General features: G+C 40.5%; 3 protein-coding genes across 7 annotated transcripts; 1 reads left to right on the forward strand and 2 right to left on the reverse strand.

Moving 5' to 3' along the window:
• Window positions 1-577: 577 nt before the first annotated feature.
• Window positions 578-3,321, reverse strand: LOC144526337 (alpha-2-HS-glycoprotein-like). Its single transcript, XM_078263754.1, has 7 exons — window positions 3,024-3,321; window positions 2,260-2,370; window positions 2,055-2,136; window positions 1,783-1,937; window positions 1,583-1,678; window positions 1,335-1,406; window positions 578-1,235 (listed from the first exon to the last, which is right to left on the reverse strand). Exons 1-7 carry the CDS (start codon window positions 3,219-3,221, stop codon window positions 816-818), a joined length of 1,134 nt encoding a protein of 377 aa, XP_078119880.1. The 5' UTR covers window positions 3,222-3,321; the 3' UTR covers window positions 578-815.
• Window positions 3,322-5,201: 1,880 nt separating this feature from the next.
• Window positions 5,202-11,537, forward strand: LOC144526811 (uncharacterized). 5 transcript variants are annotated; one of them, XM_078264477.1, is made up of 11 exons: window positions 5,202-5,385; window positions 5,773-5,879; window positions 6,188-7,371; window positions 7,462-7,567; window positions 8,151-8,298; window positions 8,420-8,467; window positions 9,171-9,248; window positions 9,422-9,559; window positions 9,701-9,784; window positions 9,907-9,957; window positions 10,067-11,537. In XM_078264477.1, the coding sequence occupies exons 3-11, from the start codon at window positions 6,519-6,521 to the stop codon at window positions 10,181-10,183; spliced, it is 1,623 nt and encodes a 540-aa protein (XP_078120603.1). In that variant the 5' UTR covers window positions 5,202-5,385; window positions 5,773-5,879; window positions 6,188-6,518; the 3' UTR covers window positions 10,184-11,537. The 5 variants fall into 5 exon arrangements, with proteins under 5 accessions (XP_078120603.1, XP_078120602.1, XP_078120601.1 ...); XM_078264476.1 differs by lacking the exon at window positions 5,773-5,879 and having other exon boundaries at window positions 10,067-10,192; window positions 10,225-11,537; XM_078264475.1 differs by lacking the exon at window positions 5,773-5,879.
• A 411-nt stretch (window positions 11,538-11,948) lies between these two features.
• Window positions 11,949-21,497, reverse strand: LOC144526810 (protein crumbs homolog 1-like). The gene is made up of 9 exons (XM_078264474.1): window positions 21,391-21,497; window positions 20,464-20,513; window positions 18,106-19,077; window positions 16,208-16,758; window positions 15,895-16,060; window positions 13,395-14,313; window positions 13,238-13,279; window positions 12,978-13,100; window positions 11,949-12,550 (listed from the first exon to the last, which is right to left on the reverse strand). Exons 3-9 carry the CDS (start codon window positions 18,638-18,640, stop codon window positions 12,301-12,303), a joined length of 2,586 nt encoding a protein of 861 aa, XP_078120600.1. The 5' UTR covers window positions 18,641-19,077; window positions 20,464-20,513; window positions 21,391-21,497; the 3' UTR covers window positions 11,949-12,300.
• Between the last annotated feature and the right edge of the window lie 2 nt (window positions 21,498-21,499).

Genomic DNA, 21,499 nt, shown 5'->3' on the forward strand with positions numbered 1-21,499 from the left:
TGAGGGTTTTATATTTGGTAGTTGACATTTATCTGCTGCTGTTAATCTAAAGGTGCATTGCCCTTGAACTTATTTGTCTTGCTTATTTTGCCTTGCCATGAACTGGTACTTCCTGAACATTGACCCATTCATGTAAATATACTTAGCAAGAATTTCTGTAACCTCAAAGTAATTTACAACCCTAATCTTTTTCTGATTGTGTAAAATATTAACTTCAAATGTTATACAGTTTGGTTAAATAAGGCTTTCTCTTCTGAATTGTCTAATTTAACCAATCTATGACTACCAGATTTGAATGTTGAAAGCGTTTGAGTAATGTTTAAGATAAACATGACTTTTTTTTTGTGGAAATGTTAATGGGTTCACAGGAATGTCATTGGCACAAGTCAACACAATTGGCAAACTACTTTGTTTTGCAAGCGCCCTTCGTGCATGAATGGCAGTTATTCAAAGTTCGGAGCTATCAGTGTGTCCTCATCAAACCTGTTAAAGGCTTATGTAAGTCTATCCTTTTGACTGCTATCAAATGTACTGAAGTAGTGTGAAGTTTCAATACACCAAAGAACACCATGCTTGGGCACGCTTAGCCTTGAAAGATTTATTCAATAGCGTCAAATGCAAATCTTTATCATCCATCCCTTTTTACGGAGGTTTTAAGGGTAGTCTTACAATGCATAATGCTTGTTTGTGACAATTTAATTTGTAGGAATTGGTGTTACTTCTAACACAGGACATGTTCATTATCAATTAATCATGTTACTCTAGTGCCAGTGTAGCTGAAGGAAGTATAAATGAAGTAGTCTGTTAGACCTACATTAGAAGAATCTGACCCTTCCTGGGCACACTGGCACAAGAGCAATGGGGTCTGTTTGAGTCACAGCATCAACAATTGCAGGGACAGGTACATCTCTCTTCACTACAACAACAGGGACCTCAGCACTGGCTGAGGAATCTGAGGCTGATCCAGCGTCAGCAGGTGGAGCAGGATCAGCAGCAGTTGGTGAAGTTGGATCAGCAGGTGCAGCAGTTAGACCAGCATCAACCACTGTACGGGCTACAGGTACAACTTCAGCTGACTCTGCTGATTCAGACAGAAGGCCACTGAGATGAGGGTCATGGAGAGTAGTCAGTTTGTGGTGCCTCAGACCATGCATGGGCGACAGGCTGCCTGTGTGTACGTGGACTGCTGGTGGCATGGGAAGAGCTGCAGTGCTGTTGACATCTACAACAGGCATCTGGAAAAAAGGGTATGCAAAGCCTCTTTATAAATGAAAAGTTTGACTTATTTTTCGGCCATCAAAAATCATTTGGAATATTTAAATGCAATGATTTACCAGAGTTAAAAACATCTTGCAGTCCACTGTGTGATCAGTGCTCGAACCTCTGGCAGTACAAATACCACGTGCCTGGTGGAGAAAAGAAAAACGTTAAAAAAAAACTGAATTGTGTTTAAGTGGCGCATTGGTGACCAGATCGATCATTTTCCTATGTCCTTTGATTAGTTTATCAGAAGGGCTTAAAAAGTGCATATATTAAATGATTCAATATTGTGGAAAACTAAACCGATGCTTTATGTACTTACAGCCATGGTGTCATTCAGGGGCACGCAGGCATCATCGATGCAATTAGCCTCAACTACAACATATTCTGCGAAATAGATTGGCCCACCAGACACAACCTGAGACAAGGTATTGAAAGTATTGACAGACACAAATTAGAACTTGCAGATGCATTAAATCTGGTGGGGGAAAAAAATAATCTAGACTGATTATTTGGGCCCACCTGTGATGACATCCTTCCAACCTCCATAACAGTGTATGTTTCATTCACAGTCATGTTGTTGAAGGTTGCCAGAGAGGCTTGGACAAACTCCAGTGCTGTGGTGTCATTTAGGGGAAGGAGGGTATGACAGCCCACACACAAGTCCTCTGTTGATTCTATATGTCATCAAAGAAAGACACATGCAGGTTTTTGTGTCTAGGGTGACACTCTTGTGGCATCTTCTGAATGTATGTAGATGTCATATGGTTAAGACTGTGATGTGAAAGATTTACCTTCTGTTTTACACTTAAATGCTGTGACAGTCAGAGCTCCACCAACCCTCTTCAGCACCACATCACAGTCGCCTTCTACTGCCTGATTGGAGACAAAGAATCAGTCCAAATAGAACAGTCAATTTGGACATTTTCTATTCTCATTAATTTACATCCTAAAATGATCAGTATCTTGACAGAGCTTCTGTGTACTAAAGGGTCTCACCGTCAATATTTTTGGCCTGACTGTGCAGTTGGCAAGAGGTGTGGGATCCAACACATGACAGTCAGTCTCCAGCAGGTCAATTTCCAGCACGTATGTGTTTTCTCCATCAGGCTAAAGAGAGAAAAAAAGGAAACATTATTTAGTTATTTTATCTATTCTGCTATTTATTGTATGATCGCCACATAGACAGAAGCCCCTAAAGTGTTCTGGTGCCATATTTGCATTGATGAACATGCATATGCAGTTTTAAATGACAATGGAAAATAAAACCGCTGAATTGTTGATTTTTCATCTTTTCTGACATGTTTGTGCAAATGTTCGCATGCAGAGTCACCATGAACCAATTATTTAGGAACTTTGATTGTGTCTTAATTGGGGTGCTGACATAAATTACACAATGGAAGGAAATATGTGCAATGTTTAGGGCAAGTAAGGAGGTATCTTCACCAAAATGTACTACTTTATCTAAAATGATGCAGATTTCCCTGGCATTTACAACATTTTTAAGCTTGGCAAATGTTTATGGAATATTTTCTCTATTTTTATTAAGTGTTGTGTCTACATCATACAAAGTTACACATTTATATCATAGTTCACAATTTAGTCTTTCAAATGACGTAACCCTGTTATCTAGTGGTCATGAGGAAATTAATGTGATTAGTATTTTATTATGTACTGCATCTCATGTTCCTGCCTCAAAGTTGAAAAACAGGAAAAGAGAAGGCGTAAATTTGTAACACAAACACTACACCTGCTGACTTTACCTTAGTATGGATCTTGATGTCCTCAATCCTGTTCAGTGCATACTTGTAGCCATGAGTGTGCTGGGTATTGAGGTAATCCCGAGCCACCAGAGCAGCCTCCTCTGCCTCAGGGGAGTCGCACTGAGGTCGTACCACATTGATCTGAGCCCAGACCCCCGCCAGTAGTCCCAGAACTACAGTAATTCCCAGGGGATTCATTTCTGTGAGAGATGCACAGGCAATCAAGAAGTTTCAGAGCGTTTGAGAAGATGAAAGGTGAAGAGAAGAGGCTGAGCTCATGCAGCCTGGGGTGCATATATCCTGTACTTTAAACAGGAAAACTGAGCCAAGTCAAACACCATGATCATCCCCCTGACTCCTGCGTCACGTGGGCATGCTCGGTTTTAGGATTGCTGCCAAAACAAATGTAAGATGACAAAGTCTGGCGGTGCAAAAGCAGTCTGAGTTTAAATCATCAATGGTTCACTGTATTTTATGGCTAAACATCTGGAAACATCTCACACTATCTGTGATTTTCAGTTGATAGCTGTGCCAAACTGACACACACATCTTTCTTGGATTAAATATAATCCAAAATATTCAAAGAGCTTCATGTTCAAACATCCATATTGTGTAACCGGCAATGGTGGAAGAAGTATAATAAGTATATAAACTTTTAAAGTACTAATACCACACTGTGAAAGCACTCCACTACAAGTTAGTCTAGCAATCAAAATCTTACTTAAGTAAGAGTATGTAAGTATTATCAGTGAAGTATCAAAAGTAAAAGTACTCATTGTGCAGTAAAATGTTTCTTCTAAGTGTTTTACTATTATATATAATGTTTTAGATAAATATTACTGCTGCATTAATGTGTGTGTTGCATTTTGCTGCTGTAGACGTTTAAGGTTGTGCTAACTGTAATTCCTTGTTGGGTAGCTTAATCTACGTCAATGAATCATATTCTATAAGATCATCATATGTTTGCAGCGTTGCTGTCCTGTGAGAACCACATATCTCTAAAAAGTAAACTTTTCATGAGCTCTAAAAACAGCCCTTTTTCCAGCTTTGTGACAATGCCTTTTCCAGCTGATCCAAGAGGATTTTTAAAGACTGTATTTAGCTTAAGAAGTAGGAGAATATTTTCAACAAATAAAGGAACACTTTATCCTTCCATGAAAAACAGAAACATTGCAATGTGAAAAGTAACTACAGCTGGCAGACAAATGTAGTGGAGTAAAAAGTACAATATTTTCCCCCAAGTGGAGTAGAAGTATAAAGTTGCATAAAATGGAAATACTCAAGTAAAGTACAAGTACATCAAAGTTGTACTTAAATACAGTACTTGAGTAAATGTATTTAGTTACATTCCACCACTATTAACCAGCTGTCAGCAGGAACTCAGTGACTTACTCAATGACACTTCAGCAAAGAGGATATTTGCCAACAGGAGGGACATAGTTGAGGGACAGGGACATTGCTGCCGCCCACATATTTGCTCTGACCGTACTGGGCGCTTGCATAATACACAAGTGTCTGTACAGGCAGGACCAGGCTACTAACGGAGATACTGATGATGAAACTACTTGGAAAAAAGACCCACTTTTATTGTTTTTGTTTTTGTCTTTATCTTTTGGTTTACTTTTCTATTTTCACCACTATTTGAAAGACAATGTTTCCAATCCCAGACTTTTTGAAGACTCTAAGACATAAAGTGGATGTTTAACACTGATTTCAATGACAGGGATCCCACATATCCTGGTTATTAGTGCTGCGTAGTTCAGCAGACATTTCCAAAATGATAATGATAAGCTCCCCTAAGAAGATGGCCTTTCTCCATGGCTTAATTAGGCCTTATTTGCCAGTTCAACATAAAAGACCAAATAACAAATACAAGCTGTTTCTCTGCTAGCTGCATAGTGCAGATGCCTCATACATTTGGTTAATGGTAAGAAGAAACAACCAATTAGACATTAGGAGTATAGATATTTATAAGTATTAATGATGTGACAGTGCTGGCATTGTTAAATAATAAACCAAACGGGGAGAATTGTTTTTAGGAACATAGCTAGATACTGCCATTGTCGCACCTTCTGAAACGTATAAATTATTCCAACATAACAAAGGAATCTACATTCTACAAATTCCCCCAGTAAAATGTGATTGGTCGGCGCAAGAGTGACGCATTCCACACGCGACTCTCAATGTGGAATGTCTTGTATACATGATGCTAGTACGCTGCATGTTAAGAGGGTCGAACAGCTAACCACCGCGTCTTAAATTAAAAGTACATTAATTTTCCAAGCAGTACACATGGTAGACTTTTATCAGGCAATAGTTCACCCCACTACGAAGTTTCAATGAAGTAAACGAGGCAGTAACGGTAAGGCAGAGTGGTTACAGCTAGCCGCTTACCATTTGTTACCCACAGTTGTTGTGTCTTATAGCTATGTTGGCTAAGTTAGCAAGGGTATCTGCTTGGAAACACGTGTCAAAAAGAAATCGTACAGACTTTTAAAACTGTGAGCCGAGTATGTTCTCAGACGGGAGGAAATCAAATATTAACGTTTGTTAACTGTGTGGGACATGTGTGGGTCACCAATAGTAAGTTCTTTTGAACTGCTATTCAAAACAACCTTTCAAAATGCATTGATTATCTCTACCTAGAGATAATCAATGCATTTTGAAAGCTTCTGGATTCTACTAAAACATTGGAGGGAAATAGTTATTACTAAGTCATCATCACACGAGACTGTCGGTTTTTTTGTAGCTGCAAACGAAGCTCTCAAGTTGGTGTGACTTAACCTAGTTGCATTGGTGGAAGAAGTATTCAGATCCTTTAAAGTAGCACTACAACAATATCCACATCATATGCAGGTACTATGCAGCATATTGGCTCCTGAATCCTGTATTATCATATATTGATTATTATTATTGATGTGTTGAATGTTAAAAAGGGGAACTGGTTTTAACCACTGCGTGTGCTGTATTATACTTAAGTAAACTAATCAAGTAATTGTAATTAGTTACATTCCCCCACTGCCTAGTTAACTGCCGTATTGCCCAGCCATGCATAACAATGAAAACTGATCAAGAACTGATAGGGCAAACTGTGTGTAACTTTTTTTAAGGGAGATGAAAATGTATAAGAGCCCTGCCTTTAACACATCCATTCTGTATTGCAGCAGATGTTCAGACTGTGCATTACTCTACTAAAGAAGCCGCCAGAAGTGGAAGAAATTACAAGGACAGCTGAGTAAGCTATGGAAATCCTATACAGGTGTGAGTGAGCCCACAAATACATCAGCATCCAACACGAGTACTCACCTTTCCATTTCAAGTCTACTGTGGTTAAGCTGGTAACAGCTGACCTGTAGTATCAAGTGAGTCTAAATCTGAAACAGTCATTAGAGACAGTGGACCATGGCCTAGACAAATACAATCCTGTTTCAGCACTGTTGCATATGAGCTATCTGAGTCAGACCTTCCAGCAGCTGAAAGGATACCCATAACTCCATGCTCTCATGTGACCCTCCATCGTTCAATCCAATCAATCTCCCCCAGATGCACCGAACACAGAGCCACCGAAGCAAAGCAAAATACCTCAAGAGAAAAAAGGGATTCCTGTCTTCAGTCAAAGGAGTTTCTCATCTCTCCAGGCGAACCAAGAGACGCTTATGTTGTAAATTACAGCTTTGGATGTGGAGGAAGCGGAGGGAGAAATGCCGTTTTGCTTTATTCAGAGCAAAGAAAAGAGCTTGTGGGATCAGCCCCGGCCCCTGCCTCCGTGTAAAGACACAATCACTGAAAAATGAAAGCAAAGTCCCAATTTATCACACAACAAACCTTGAAAATTCAGTCATTACATCAGCTCTTGTGTCACCTCTCCGATGTGATACTGGAGGTTCTGAGGACACTCTCAGAGGGCAGAATTGCCTGCTGAAGCTGTGTGAATCTGTCAGTCTGTCAGAAACGTTCATTGCTTCCAGTTCCTCGCAGAATCTGGTTACGGACTCGAATGTTTCTGCGGGTATCGTCAATCAAATCATGCCAACAGCGATGGTGCCGTCTCAGAAAACAGAAACTTTGATACAGCTCAGTGAAACTACCAACCCTTTAAAACTTCCTCGCACTGTCAAAGACCTGTTGAGTACAGACAGGGATGCATGTGGGTTAACTACACATTTTAAAGAACCAAGGACAATGGTACCAGCTCAAAGGCTTGAGGTTGACGGCCCCTCAGGACATTTCACTGCTGCCAGTCCAGGTCCGGACCAGGCTACAAACACAGACACTGATGAGAGAATCACCAGTAAAAAGGCTGCGTCTTCTCAAGCTGATGTCAGCCTACTGACAAAGGACATCCATGGTATACCTATTTTCACTTTTATAATTCCCCCCTGTTGTTTTTTGTTTTTCATAGCTATTTGAGATGACAAATGTTTCCATGTTTCTCTAGAGTTTCTTGATGACTTCTACAGAATCTATGGAAGTTTCATCCCATTACAAAAGAGAGACGTGTCGAGACATCTGGAGAGGAAGTTTAACATTGATTTCAGCGACAGGTAAATCTTTGTCAAAAATCTGAATCAGACTGTTATGAATCACTTTATATCATTTCATTGTAGAGCTGGGCAATATATCGATATTATATCGATATTGTGATATAAGACTAGATAGCAAGATTTTCTTAGATTTTGGATATCGTAATATGGCATAAGTGTTGTCTTTTCCTGGTTTTAAAGGCTGCATTGCAGTAAAGTGATGTCATTTTCTGAACTTACCAGACTGTTCTAGCTGCTCTATCATTTGCCTTTACCCACTTAGTCATTATATCCACATTACTGATGATTATTTATCACAAATCTCATTGTGTAAATATTTTGTGAAAGCACCAATAGTCAACACTACAATATCTTTGTGGTATCGATATTGAGGTATTTGGTCAAAAATATTGTGATATTTGATTTTCTCCATATCGCCCAGCCCTATTTCATTGTCTCTGTTTGCTTGATAAAACCACGTAACAGCAGTACTTTTCTTTAGTTGTAATTTTTTAAAGGTGTTTGAAGGTGGAGCATGCAGAGTGGTAACTGTCATGATTTTATCCCTGGACCAACTGTATTGTATTTTTTTTTACCCGTGCAGGAAACATGCCATCTTCTCGGAAGTTGCCAAATACCGAACTGCAGTCGCTCAGAAGCCTGTTCCCTCCTTCCAGGTGGTCTACAAGAAACACACACTGACACTGGATGACTTGTCCACACTGGCAGATCAGAACTGGCTCAACGACCAGGTCATCATCTAACACACCAAGACTTTGTTTTGTTTTTCATGGAAAGAGTTACATGATGAAGAAAAGCCTGATTGTTTATGCTAAATGTAACTGATATTTGTTTTTTTTGTTCCTGCTTAAGGTCATGAACATGTATGGAGAATTGATTATGGAATCTGCCCATCACAAGGTAATCTTAAATTCTACCTAGATAGCATGTATTTTTTTCAGATGGGTGATGTTTTTACCTGCCAGGGTTATTGAAATATTGCCAGTAATTAAAGGAATAGTTTGACATTTTCATTGACAATTTGGGAAATACGCATATTTGCTTTTTTGTCAAAAGTTAGATGAAAAGATTGGTACCACTCTCATGACTGTAAGCTAAATATGAAACATAAAGACTGGAAACGTGGTAAACTCCTAGCCCGGCTTTGTCCAAAGATAACACGGTCTACTAGTACCTCTAAAGCTCACTATTTCACGTTATATCTTGTTTGTTTAATCCATACAAAAACTAAAGTGTGAAAATGACTAGTTGTAGTTTTACAAGGTTATATGCGGTACTATGTCAGAGTCAGACACAGTGACTACCTTGAGACCTGTCATCACCGTGAGGTTGCCAGGCAACAGGTGTATACAAGGGCTTTAGTTAATCACAATACTTTCCTATAATTGCAGAATTCCCCTATGTCTCTATCTATACAGTACTTGAAGAACTTAGATAAGATAATAACATTTTTTAAATATCTATCAGGCTGAGATATTTTTTTTTAAAGATTACCCAATGTGTTTGAATGGCATAGTCGGACTAGTATAAAAACACATTATCTTGCACAAGCCTAAATTATTGTAGTTTTGTCATTTTTATCTCCTTTTGTCCCAACTCTTAGGTCCATTTCCTCAACAGCTTCTTCCACAGGCAGCTCATGACTAAAGGATATGATGGTGTTAAGAGATGGACAAAGCAGGTTAGGTCTAAGATGGAAGTGGTGTGATGGTTTTTCTCAGTTTAATATAGATTGCTGTTTTCATGTCATGTAAAGATTTACAAAAACCATGAAACCTTTTTATTTTTTAGGATTGACATAACAAATGAAGAGAAAGCAGCATTAGTGGCTTGAACCCCATCTTTCTTGCACAGGTGGATTTGTTTTCTAAATGTTTGCTTGTGGTGCCCATCCACCTGGAGGTTCACTGGTGTCTGGTGACAGCTGACATTGTCAAAAAGAAGATCTGCCTTTACGACTCTCAAGGGAACGCACTCCAAAAGGTTGCAAGGGTAATTTCATGTATTTCTTTTTTGTCACTCTAACAACTTACTTTAACATTTCAGTTGCTTTTCCTTACAATAAGTTCTTATCTGTAAGACATTGTAAAACTATGTTTTTTTTTGTTTTTTTTATCCTTTTGCTTATGATAGAACATCCTGAAATACTTGATGTCAGAAGCAAAGGAGAAGAAGCAAACAGATTTTGAAAGTGGTTGGGCAGTGTCGTTCGATGAGGTATGTTCTGCTGGTGTTCTAGCCTGTGATGGTAGACTACATGAGCTGCTAGTGGTAGAAAGGGGAAGAAAAAAAAACAGACCTGTTGTGATTTTTTTGTCTCCCCCTGCTGTCCTTTACAGATAATCCCACAACAGAGCAATGAAAATGACTGTGGAGTTTTTGTCTTGGAGGTACCAACATGCATGTCAAGCTTAATATACAGTACATTACTTCAATCATTATGGTGTCTGACTGTGTGAACTCATTACATACTAACTCTATTTTTGATCTTCTTTACAGTACTCTAGATGCCTTGCTCTGGCAAAACCTCTGCAGTTTTCACAGAAGGACATACCAAAGATACGCAAGAGGATCTACAAAGAGCTCTGTGACTGTAAGCTCCATGAAGAGGGCTGAAGGCTATTCTATGTATGTATGTATGTATGTATGTATGTATGTATGTATGTATGTATGTATGTATTGCCAATAGGGGTGGGCGATATGGCCAAGATCGTCTATCAGGGTATATATCATTTTATATCACAGTAACGGTATAGATCACGATAAAGCAATTGTTCTGTTAAGTTGAGTTAAAAAAAGATTTAAAACAGCAAAACTAAAATTCTTTCAAAATGGAACCTTTTAAGGTGTTACAGGTTTTAACCTCCCCCTCCTCTGTATTTATAACTTCTCTCTCCTCCATGTCTGCCCAAATCCCGTTACCTTACGACGCAGCTGGATTAGCAAGAGAATAGCTTCCACGTTGAAAAAGGTACTGCCAAATCTCTACCGGTGGACCCATTTCTACTGATGCACGGTATATATCGCCCAACCCTAATTGCTGATAATGTTCTGCTTCTGATTAGGATAGTCCACACTTTTCTCTGGGCTTCATTAGCAGCTCCACAACAGCCTTACAGCACTGTTGAGTGCATACTGTATGGCTGACCCCAGTAGGAGTGTCTTAAATCAGGTGCACTTTTCATGCTAAATCATAATCCTTTTATGATTACTGTATTTATACGATCAATATGTAATCAGGCATGTTATTTAAGAAAAAGATCTTTATATTCCTGTTAGACCTCGACTTGGAGTTTACACATCTACAGTGGACCTACAGAGCCTTACCGGATGGACTGCCTGTCAACATATATCTAATCTGTCTCGGTCCTCGACTGGTTTTTAGGTGTTACTTAGTTTTTAATTGAAGGTGCTCTAAGCGATGTTGGGTGACGTCACTTCTTGTTGACGTTCAAAGTGTAGTCAAACAAAACGGAGGCTAGCTTACCCCTCCCTCCTCCTCATCCCGTCTCCTGCCCCTCCCTTCAGCGCACTAACCTCCCACCCCCACCCCTGAATCCTTCATGTCGGTTATTGGCTGGAACTCTGTTATGTTTGGTGGTGCAGGTTGGCACAGTTTTTTTTTGTTGCCGTTTGTGGAGCCTGGGCTGTCTACAGAGACCGAGAGATTTTTTTACAGTGTGTTCAGGGGACAGGCAACTAGCAGATAGTGAGGAGATGTTTGCCGTATGTGACTAAAAACTGTTGTAGCCTAAAAAAACGCGTAACACCGCTTAGAGCACCTTTAAGTATCTGTACACCTTATTTGCACAATTTGTAAGTTTAATTTTGCTTCGTTTGACATTTGTTGGCACCAGATGACTGAATAGAAGCGGTGTGCATTGTTTGTAAGGAAACTGGAATCTGTGTCCAAATGCATAATAGAAATATGTATGTAAAGTTTTAAATAAAAGCAGACAGCTTCCAAACATTTCATAAAGTTTATTTTATGTTTTCACTGTACTGATCAGGTTCTGTATGCACTGCATGCAGAATAGCATTTGTCATTTGTATTGGGGTACATACACATTTGTAAATACACAACTTTCTAGCTATAGACGGGTATTTAATTCATATCCAGTAGATTATGGCTGTATGTGAGTGTGTCCCTGAACAGTTATAAAAACATACACTGATTAGAAAGCAGTACTCCAGATAAAAAGTGGAAATGTAAGGCACAAGACAAACTAATGTGTGGTTTTCAGTATGAGAACCAGATCAAATGTATAAATATACTTTAATATAATATGGAGCAACATGTAATATTACCAAATGCATCTGTTCACAACATACATTTCTATTACTGACCTTGTCAGTACACTAGATATAATAAAATACAGTTTCAACAAATACTGCAATTGTTTCCTGTCTCTTCTTGTGAGCTCACTCCGTAGTGTTGAGATCAGAAAAACTTTCAACGGTGTAACTTCATTAAATACAAAACAATAAAATGGTTCCAACATTTGGACTCATTAAGGTAAAGAACAGAGAAAGCTGAATTCACCAACAGATGTAGTGTCTCTCTCCTCCCTTTTGTGTAAAGCATCACAGACCACCAGCTGATGTGCTGTGTGCAAGTTTCTGATAACACATTATGTCATTTTTGGGTACTAAATTTGCTCAAATGTACTCCAGTGTGACCCTCTCCCTAGACTAAGTGTAGTCCAGTTTGATCATAATAGACAGTCAGGGGCCTAATCGTCGTAGAATCCCCAGTCAACTTCTGGCTCATCGTCAAGGCGTATCACAAGGTAGGACACCAGCTGGAAGAGGTTCTGCCACACGCCCAAGAAAAGGTACAAGTAGAAGTCGCTGACGTCAATTTGGCAGTGTTTCCCTGAGTAATTTATATCACACACACACTCAAAACTGTTGATGTAGTTTATACAGAAGCCTCCGTACATACACGGGTAAGAGGCACATTCATCCACATCCTTCTCACACCTGGAAGGAAACAAGACAAAAGGATTATAGCTCAGAAACAAGAAAAGGCACCATGTAATACTCATTTTTGTGGGTGTGTCAATACAAGCAAGAACTTTTACATTACACGTAGCCATTCAATTCATCAATCATCAAAATATTGTCGATAGCAGCTTTAATCACAGGCCCGGCTGGGTTTTGTCAACATTTTTAAATCCCAAGATGTACTAACAAATCAATTTAATGTCAATTATGTTGTGTTTAAAAAAATAGTAAATTATTCCTATTTTCAAAATGTATCACAGACATATCAATATACTGTATCAAAGCTGAGTGGCCTTGTGTGGATATCTAGCGACCCCGTGTGGAGCCATTAGGTGTTGACCCCTAGGGTTGAGTAACCTTGCTGGTCAGCAAAGAGGATTAAACGTCATTATGGCTGTCCTACCACTGTCCTGTGAAACCAGGCAGGCAGTAACAGGTGTTGTCTTCTTCAGAGCAGTTCCCTCCATTAAAGCAGCTGTAGTTCCATCTTTTACCCATGCATGTTGATACAGGCAACTGAGGAAGTCTTAACAGATAAAAGAACACAACAAGGACATATGTCAGTGTCCTCTAGCTTGGCACTGGTTGATTTAATATTTACTTAATGTAGTGAAACAATGGAAATGTGTTTATTTTTTCAGTGTTATATGTAAAAGCACTTACGGATTGTTTTCAATGTACCATGGGATTTCAGGAATTTTCTCCCTGTAAGAGACCAGTTTGTAAATCAGTACAACTCCGAGCTCATTAACCTGTTACAGATGTATGCTGCTGTACATTTAGTGTCACAGAGATATTAATAAACTGTGGAAGAACTCACTTGCAGTATTGGCCCGTCAGATCCCTAGGGCAGAGGCATGCGTAGCTAGTGAAACCTTTGAGGCACGTGGCACCTTTGCTGCAATTGCTGTTTTCACACATATCAACTTCCAGCTCACACTGTATACCACTGTACCCCGGCTCACACACACACATGAATCCCCCAGATAGGTTGATGCAGTTGCCGTAGATGCAGGGGCTGGAGATGCAGGTATCTGTTGGGTCTTGACACAGTGGCCCCGTCCACTCAGAGGGACATGTGCAGTGGTGCAGGTCAAACCGGTCCTCACACACACCCTGGTTATTACAAGGGTTGGGTTCACACACATTGGCTCCCCAGCAGCCGTATTGCAGCGCATCGTTGCCGTTTATCCTCGTAAACTGCTCCTCCTGAGGTCTGGGGAGGTTCAACTCTGTGTCCAGGTGGAAAGGGAGAGGAAGGCCTCCGATCTCCACCGGGCCCAGACAGCCAGACAGGTTTACTCCTGCGCCCAGGCTCAGTCCCCCCAGGAAAATGTCTGCTTCCTCCCTAAGAAAATCAAGGTCGCCTGCAGCTGTTTTGGACATGCTTAGCTCTGTCTTGCCTCCATCAACAGCCATGATCCACCTGGAGGTCGGGAGTGTCTGGCTCTCCATGCTGAGCTCCACAGTGTGCCACTCTCCATCACTGATTGGACCCTGGCTTTGAACTGTCACCTTGAGGGAATCCTTGTCAGCTCCAGCCTGGAGCTCCATGACCACATGAGAGTACAGGAGGGAGATGGTGAGGTAGTCCGAGTCCTTTTGTGCATGCAGTAAGGTGGCAGCGGACTGTCTTGTGCGGAAGCTGAGGGAGACACTGCAGAGGCTGTGCTTAATCTTCCCATTGCTCCGGTAGTGCAAAATGCTGCTTTCAACCCGAAATGTTACGTTAGATAAACCTGAAGGAGAAAAATGTAAAGAGACTTACTGAATTGAAATGAAATTTTTACTATTTATGTAGTTTTTCCATTCATCTGATCTAGTCCAGTGCCAAGACATAGTTCCCAAACTTACTATAATTAGAACTGCTGAACATTAAAGCCTCTGAAAAGTTGGTTTCAAATCTTAAAGACTAACTTAACACCAGGCTTTAAAGCAGTTATTGCCCTCTCTGGCTGAACGTTTCAAACCTGTTGGATCGGTTGTGTCCTAAAGCACACCTGTACATCACTGCAGGAAGGCAAAAAGTTAAACCAAGAGGTCATTGAAAGGTTTCAGGGGTGTTAAGTTATTCAGTACTCATGACTAAATAGCAAACAATCGGTTAAAATTACAGTTTTGAAAAGAAAACCTATTTTGTTATTATTTATGTTTATGTAAAAATCTGCTTCATCGGGACTGTGTCCTGATTGATGCATGGTAGTATCATCTTTTCCCAACTGAGCCCACTTCAAACCAGTACGAAGAGCACAGATAAAAACACAAATACAGTAATGGGAATTAACTGTTAACTGTTCCAACTTTGGCAAAACATTGTGTGTTCATGTAGGTACCCATCGGTCAAAGTATAAAGCAAAAAGGTTACAGGATCTTTAAGCTGTTTCAACAGGGCAGTTCAAAACATTATTGTCTGCTTTGTCTGTTAAAGTTCACAACGAGAAAGAAAGAAAGAAACTGTGGGTATATTGCATATTGTGTCATCTGCTGGGCCTTTGGCGGCGATGTGACATTGAGGAATCTACAAAAAACAGAGGAAAGGGTGCCTGGGTGGCCTAGTGGTAGAGCGAGTGCCCATGTGGAGAGGCTCGGTCCTCAACGCAGAGGTTGGGGGATTTGGTTCTGATTTGCGTGTCATTCCCCCTCTCTTTCCTCTTTCATGTCTAAGCCTGTCAAAAAAGGCCTAAATGCCAAAAAAATAAATGGGTCAGTAATAACACAAGGAGAAAATGAGAAAAGAAGACTTTGAATGCAGAAAAGTGAGAACTTAATATATGGTAAATATGTGTGCAAATACAACCATGTGATGGTATGAAAAACAGGGGAAAAAAAGGCTTGGACTGGCAGCTACTCTGGATCAACGGCTCCCCTCCTTTTCTCTTTGTGAACATGTGACATCTCCAGGTAGACTTGTCATCATAAACGTCAACAGGCATGTGGCGGTAGACTTAGACTGACCAGGGATTACCACGTCTTAGAAGAATCCTATGTAGGATCCCTGCCTCAACGTTGTTCCCTTCTGTAATCAGCCACACTGTAATTAATCAGTACCTGCACCAGTGAGACCGCACATTGCAGACGGTCCCTCCAGTGGGTTCAAACTAAGATAAAAAAAATGGGCTAGTATAATGCAAGGCTTACACATGTATTATGGATCCTTTTTCTTTTTTTTACGTGTCAGGGTGGTTGTACACATTATACTATTCACAGCATAGATCCTATTCCTTGGCCATTCTTAGAAAGGCTCTGAGGCTTTTGTTTTTCCCATGTTATTTCTAAGACAGGAATAGAGCAACAACAGGTTCTCATATCAAGACACTAACACTCAAAGCCCTGAGAGCGGGGTTGACAAACAGAAGAGGCGGGGCAGGGAGACAGCTCACACCATTTCACCTCCTCACAGCGCTGCCCTGCAGTGTTGGGGGGGCAGTTACAGATGAAATCATCCCATATGGAGTAACACACTCCCCCGTTGAGACAGGGGTTGACCTAATGAAGAGAAAACAACCCAAATAAATCAAGCCTAGCCTCCTGTATGTTCTACAGTGTCCTCATTCATTATTAGTGCAAATAAGGAATGAAAATCTGTCACTAGTGTAGCGCATTAAAGACAATATAATGATTGATATAACTCACAGCACAGGCATTGTCACTGATGCATCCTTGTGAAACATTGATGAGTTGCTCCAGGCTGTATGATTCCACTGGAGTTGCAATGGGATAGAACTGCAGTCTTTTGCTGTTAATCCTCAGATCCTGGACACATCCCTTAAAGTAGCCACCAAACGAGGCAGAGGCCCTTGAGTCTGGTAGCCCCCCAACGTAAACCAGATCCCCAGGATGGACCTGGATGGGCCTAATGGGCATAGAGCCCCGGCTCTGGGCTGACTGGAGCAACATGGCTGCCATTCCTTCCAGCTTCACAGTCACCAGGTGGAAATGGCCGTCACTGACCGTACCCTGACCAACAAGGGTCTCAAAGTTATTGACCTGAACTTTGACCCTGCCCTCTTCCATCCACAGGCGAAGGTACTGGCTGGTGCTGTTGGCCAGGATGAGGAGCAGGCCGCTGGACTGTCTGGTGCGAATGAACATGGATATAGTCACAGTATCACCTGGGTCATTGTCCAAAGAGAAGAAAGCATAACTCCCCAGGTCTTTGTTTCCAAATCTTGCTGTGATATACTCTGCATGGGCACAGGGTAGAGAAAAAGCCTCCAAAGTCAAACTTTTTAACAGAACCTGATGAAAAGAACATCTTAAAGGAATAGTATGACATTTTGTAAAATTTGCTTATTTGCTTTCTGAACAAGAGTCAGATAAGAGGATTTGACACCACTCTCATGGATGTCCATTAAATGTGAAGCTACAGCCAGCAGCTGGTTAGGTTCGCTCCTTCCAGGAGTCTCCATTGGTTGCCTGGCAACTGCTCCATGCCAAGAAATACTTCAGCACATAACCCCCGTAAATTGTCCTTTTTACACTTTGTTTTTTGCACAGATTAAACAAAAGAGCTACAACATGAGTTTAAATATTCAGTTTCCTCCTGTTTCTTTATTTTAAGCTAAACTAACCAACTGCTGGCTGTAGCTTCATATTTAGCCTAATGGACAGACATGAGAGTTTTTTTGATCTTCTCATGCCTTTGCAGAAAGCAAATAATTGTATTTCCTGCAGTTGTCAATGTTATGGACCATAAGCATTCGTTAACTTCATAAAAGCTTGTTTTGATAAACAGGTGAGAGTATGGACTATTTCCAGCATTGTTTTGACAAAGCAGAGTGCTCTTTGTTCATTGAAAAGAAGCTGCTGAAGAAACCAACCAATGAAAATGCTTCTGCATGGCGGGAGTCTATAAGAGGACTAGTGAGCTACTGAAACACACGTTTTTTTAATCCTCAGCCCAGGTGTTGCTAAATGCCTCCTAATGCATGACTGTTTGGCTGAACACTGTGCTATTTCTACTTTCTCTGTAAGCTCCTTTACAGTTCACTGACTAATTTTATCATCCTACATTGAGATTTCCGCACTGACACTAGTCCAAACTTGACTCGACCTTTACTTGATTTTACAGCATGTAAATGTTGCAATTAGTGAAAAAATACTCCACACACATAGAATGTCAAAGTCAGTCAAAGAATGTCTTAATATATCTGTTCATACAACTAAGTATTCTGTTTTATGCAAATCTAATCTACATTTAAAACCTATAATGCCAATAAGACCTACACATTGTACACAAACACATCACAAATCAGTTTCATCATCCCCGGGTAACTCCTGCTTTTCATAGTCCCACTATTTTATAGCTTAAATAACATTTTTTTGTTAAAAGTGCCAAAAATGGTGATGCCTCATTAGAGCAAAAAAGCAATTTTTTGAGTGGTATACTTAAGTCTGCTCATGTTTTCTTAGAGGAAATAGACAAAAAGCAAGATAAGATTTTGGGAACTGAACCACAGTTTTGGTTGCATTAAACTTGTTTCAATACATTTGAAATGACAGGCAGTGGTGCTAATGTGTGTATGTCTTACCCTCTGCACAGTTGTTTCCCTCATATGGCCTTTGGCACTCACACATGTAGCTCCTCCAGCCCTGGCTCACACAGCGCCCTCGGTTCTGACATGGGCTGTCATCGCACTTGTCTTTGTTGCTGCATCCCACAGTGATGTTTTCCTGGGCATCTGAATCTTGTGGCACTATAGCAGGCAACACCAGATGTGAGTCCACAAGCACATCTCTGAAGCAGCCCAGAAAAGCAGGCGGGTAGTCTGCTTCATCCCCTGCTCGGCCCGAACCCCAGCTAGCCCCGACTGCTCCTATGAAGAGGCTTTGACGAACTGTTTCTGGCTCGGGGAGAGCAGAGGCTTGCTCAAGCAGCTGGATTTCAGCGCTGGAGTCTCTGGTGCAGCTTCCTTCACTGCAGAGCAGCCTGATGAGGCTGACCACGCCGCCCAGTGATGCTTCCACCGTGTGCCACTTGTTGTTGGACAAGTACTCGGGCAGCTCCTGAACCAGCGTGCTGGAGCCTTGACCTCTCATGCTGCGGAGGCAGAGATGCCCGTCCATGAGCTCAATGCTGAGGAGAAGGTCATCTACTCTGCGCTGCAAGAGGGTGCCGACCGGTCTTGCTGTCCTGAAGCTGAATGTCACATTAAGAGGAGCCTCTGGGTCGAGAAGCTGAGTCTCTATGTACTTGTAGCCTCTGGACTCAAATGAGAAGACGGTGGGGGTCTGGCATTTAGGGCCGGTGAAGCCAGCAAGGCAGATGCATGTATAAGTGTGCTGGCCATTAACAAGTAATGGAGAGCATATTCCTCTATTCTCACATTGGTTATCATCACAGCCTGCAAGTGCAGTTGTGCAGTTCTCTCCCCCATATAGGCGCCCATTTTGGCTTTGTTGCGAGCAAAGGCATCTGAAACCGCCACTGTGGCTCTCACATAGACCACCATTATGGCATAGCTGTTGCTCACATCCGTTGATGTTCTCATCACAGAAAGTGCCTGGAGAGACAAATACAATCCATTATTACTTCTTTAAAACAATCCAAAATGAAACTGCAAGCAAATTTTAAACACGTGTCAGTGAGGTTCAGCACACACTCACAAATATGTGTGTAGAAGCAAATGAACTGACAGAATAAAGATGAGAAACCAAAACAAAAGAAAGGAAAATATAAAATACTAATATATCTGCTAAAATGTAAAGCAATTATACAAATGCATGTTGTGCTTTACACTATACACTTGGTGGACACCTCAGCCAAAACAAACATAACAATGATCAGGTTAGATGACAATAGGAAAAAATACTTGACTTAAAAATATGACACACATTTCCAAATAATAATCATCTCTGATTAGAACATACATACTGTAAACATTACCTGTATAAAGCAACCATAACATCCACATATGCACGCTGAAACTCAACATTGTCCTCAACAAGTCATCAAAATTATGAGATGTTTGGCAATATCTTCATTTCAGGTCAAAGACCTCTCCATTACCTCCGTGCTTGTATCTGTTCACTGAAATGCTTGGAGCGGTGCAAGTCAGATAGGAGAGATTAGGCTAATGCACTTACAATGTATTATACATTAAATGTGTTGGTGAAGGGAGGGGTTCATCTGAGTTTATCTGAGCAGTGGCACAAACAGAAATGTTGTTTCTCTTTGTTACAACTTCAGTCATCTGTAGAAGGAAATATTGCCAAAATTCAGCTATAAATACACACCCTGAAACATGGTAATAAATATAAAATGCACATATGCACATGCAAACACGTGTACTACAGAGCGTGTCCTCAGTTGAGTACTATTTGGCTGCAGCAGGCTGGACCGAGGCCCAGTCGTTGAAAGAAGCAAACTGGTGGTTCTAATCTGGGAATATCTCTGTCATTAAAACAGCACTGATGTCATCACTAGTAATTTCCCTGAAGAGACCCAAGAGCATTCAATTGGCTTGTTAGCACGGTTTCTTTTACAGTTACTTGTTCTGGCTCAGAGTTGACAATTGGCACCCACAGTGTGTTATGGCCCAGAATTTGGGGCCATGATCCAATATATTAAAAACTATTAAATAAAGTGCAATGTTATCATTATATTAGAACACGTTTATTTTGGAAGTATGTGTGTGTAATACTGTGTATGCAAATATAGCTGGTGTATTGATAGTCATACATTTAACCTTGAGTGAAGTAGAAGACCATTGGTGGAATAAGTAATCAAATACTCAATTACCACAATTTAAAAATACTGTGAGACAAGTTAAAGTCCTGCATTTAAAGTCTTACTTAAGTAAAATTAGGTATACTATCAGCACAATGTACTTAAAGTTTAAAAGTATAAAGTAACAAAACTTTAAAGTACTAAAGTAAAGTAAACATACCTCAGAATTGTACTCAAACTTGAGTAGATGTATTTAGTAGCTTTCCACCACTGTAAAAGAGGGTCATGGGAGAAAATTAGCTTTCAAACTACATTACCCATGATACCCTTGTCTCATGAACTCTTCCGTGAATAATGCAAGACAAACACGTCCTCTTTTAGTTTGATTGGTGTTTCACTTTTAATGCGTTACATAGAAACTGCATTAACAAAGGTATCAACGTTTGTTTTTCTCACGCGGTTTATTTATTATTATTTTTTTTTTAACTTTTGTTCTGTTGTCGCCACGAGAGCTTTAGAGGACAAAAGCCGAAAACAGCCAATGGACGAACAGTTTGTTACGGTGTCCGTCATTTCTGGAGGATGGGAAGATGGGCGTTAAATATAATCAGGAAATTATTATTCCTCCGTTTACTTTCTACAGTAACGATACGCGTGTAAGCTGGAGTGTACATTGCTTTGTAAACGCGGCCCTTAGCCTAACTCTAAGGTAAGACTTGTTTTTAAAACGTCCCGATATAGATCTCAATTTCCGGGGTGAGTGAGGGTCGTTTGTCAACACTCTCCTCGGAGGGGGGCCCATCCGTCAGACTCTTTAGCATATTAGGGGTCCTTGAGGTGGAAAGCCAAATTGCAAATGCAACCGTCTTGACCGTCAGGATAGCGGTACGGTTACTAGCTTAATTTCACATCTCCGTCAGGCCTGTATAGTCTATTGAGCACAGTGTTGATAACATTTAGCTATTCTCTCTCCTTTGTTTGAAGAAATGAGAGATGAAAATATACCTCAAATGTTCGGAATAAGTCGTTATTGTGCTCTTTTTAATGCACAATTTTCATATTTATGATACCTTTTCACCACAATGTACTATTCATGTTAGCTTCATGCTGTTACTATTGTTGTGATGTTAAAGTCAGGTATATTTACATGCTAAGCCATTTGTCTAGCAATGCTATCAAATCTGAATGAAATCCCAGTCGTTGAGAGTTGCACGTTCAATCTCAGCACTTCTGTTCCTCTGGTTTTCAGGAGTGAT

This window comes from Sander vitreus, chromosome 12 (assembly GCF_031162955.1).
Source record: "Sander vitreus isolate 19-12246 chromosome 12, sanVit1, whole genome shotgun sequence".
Taxonomy (NCBI): Eukaryota; Metazoa; Chordata; class Actinopteri; order Perciformes; family Percidae; genus Sander; species Sander vitreus.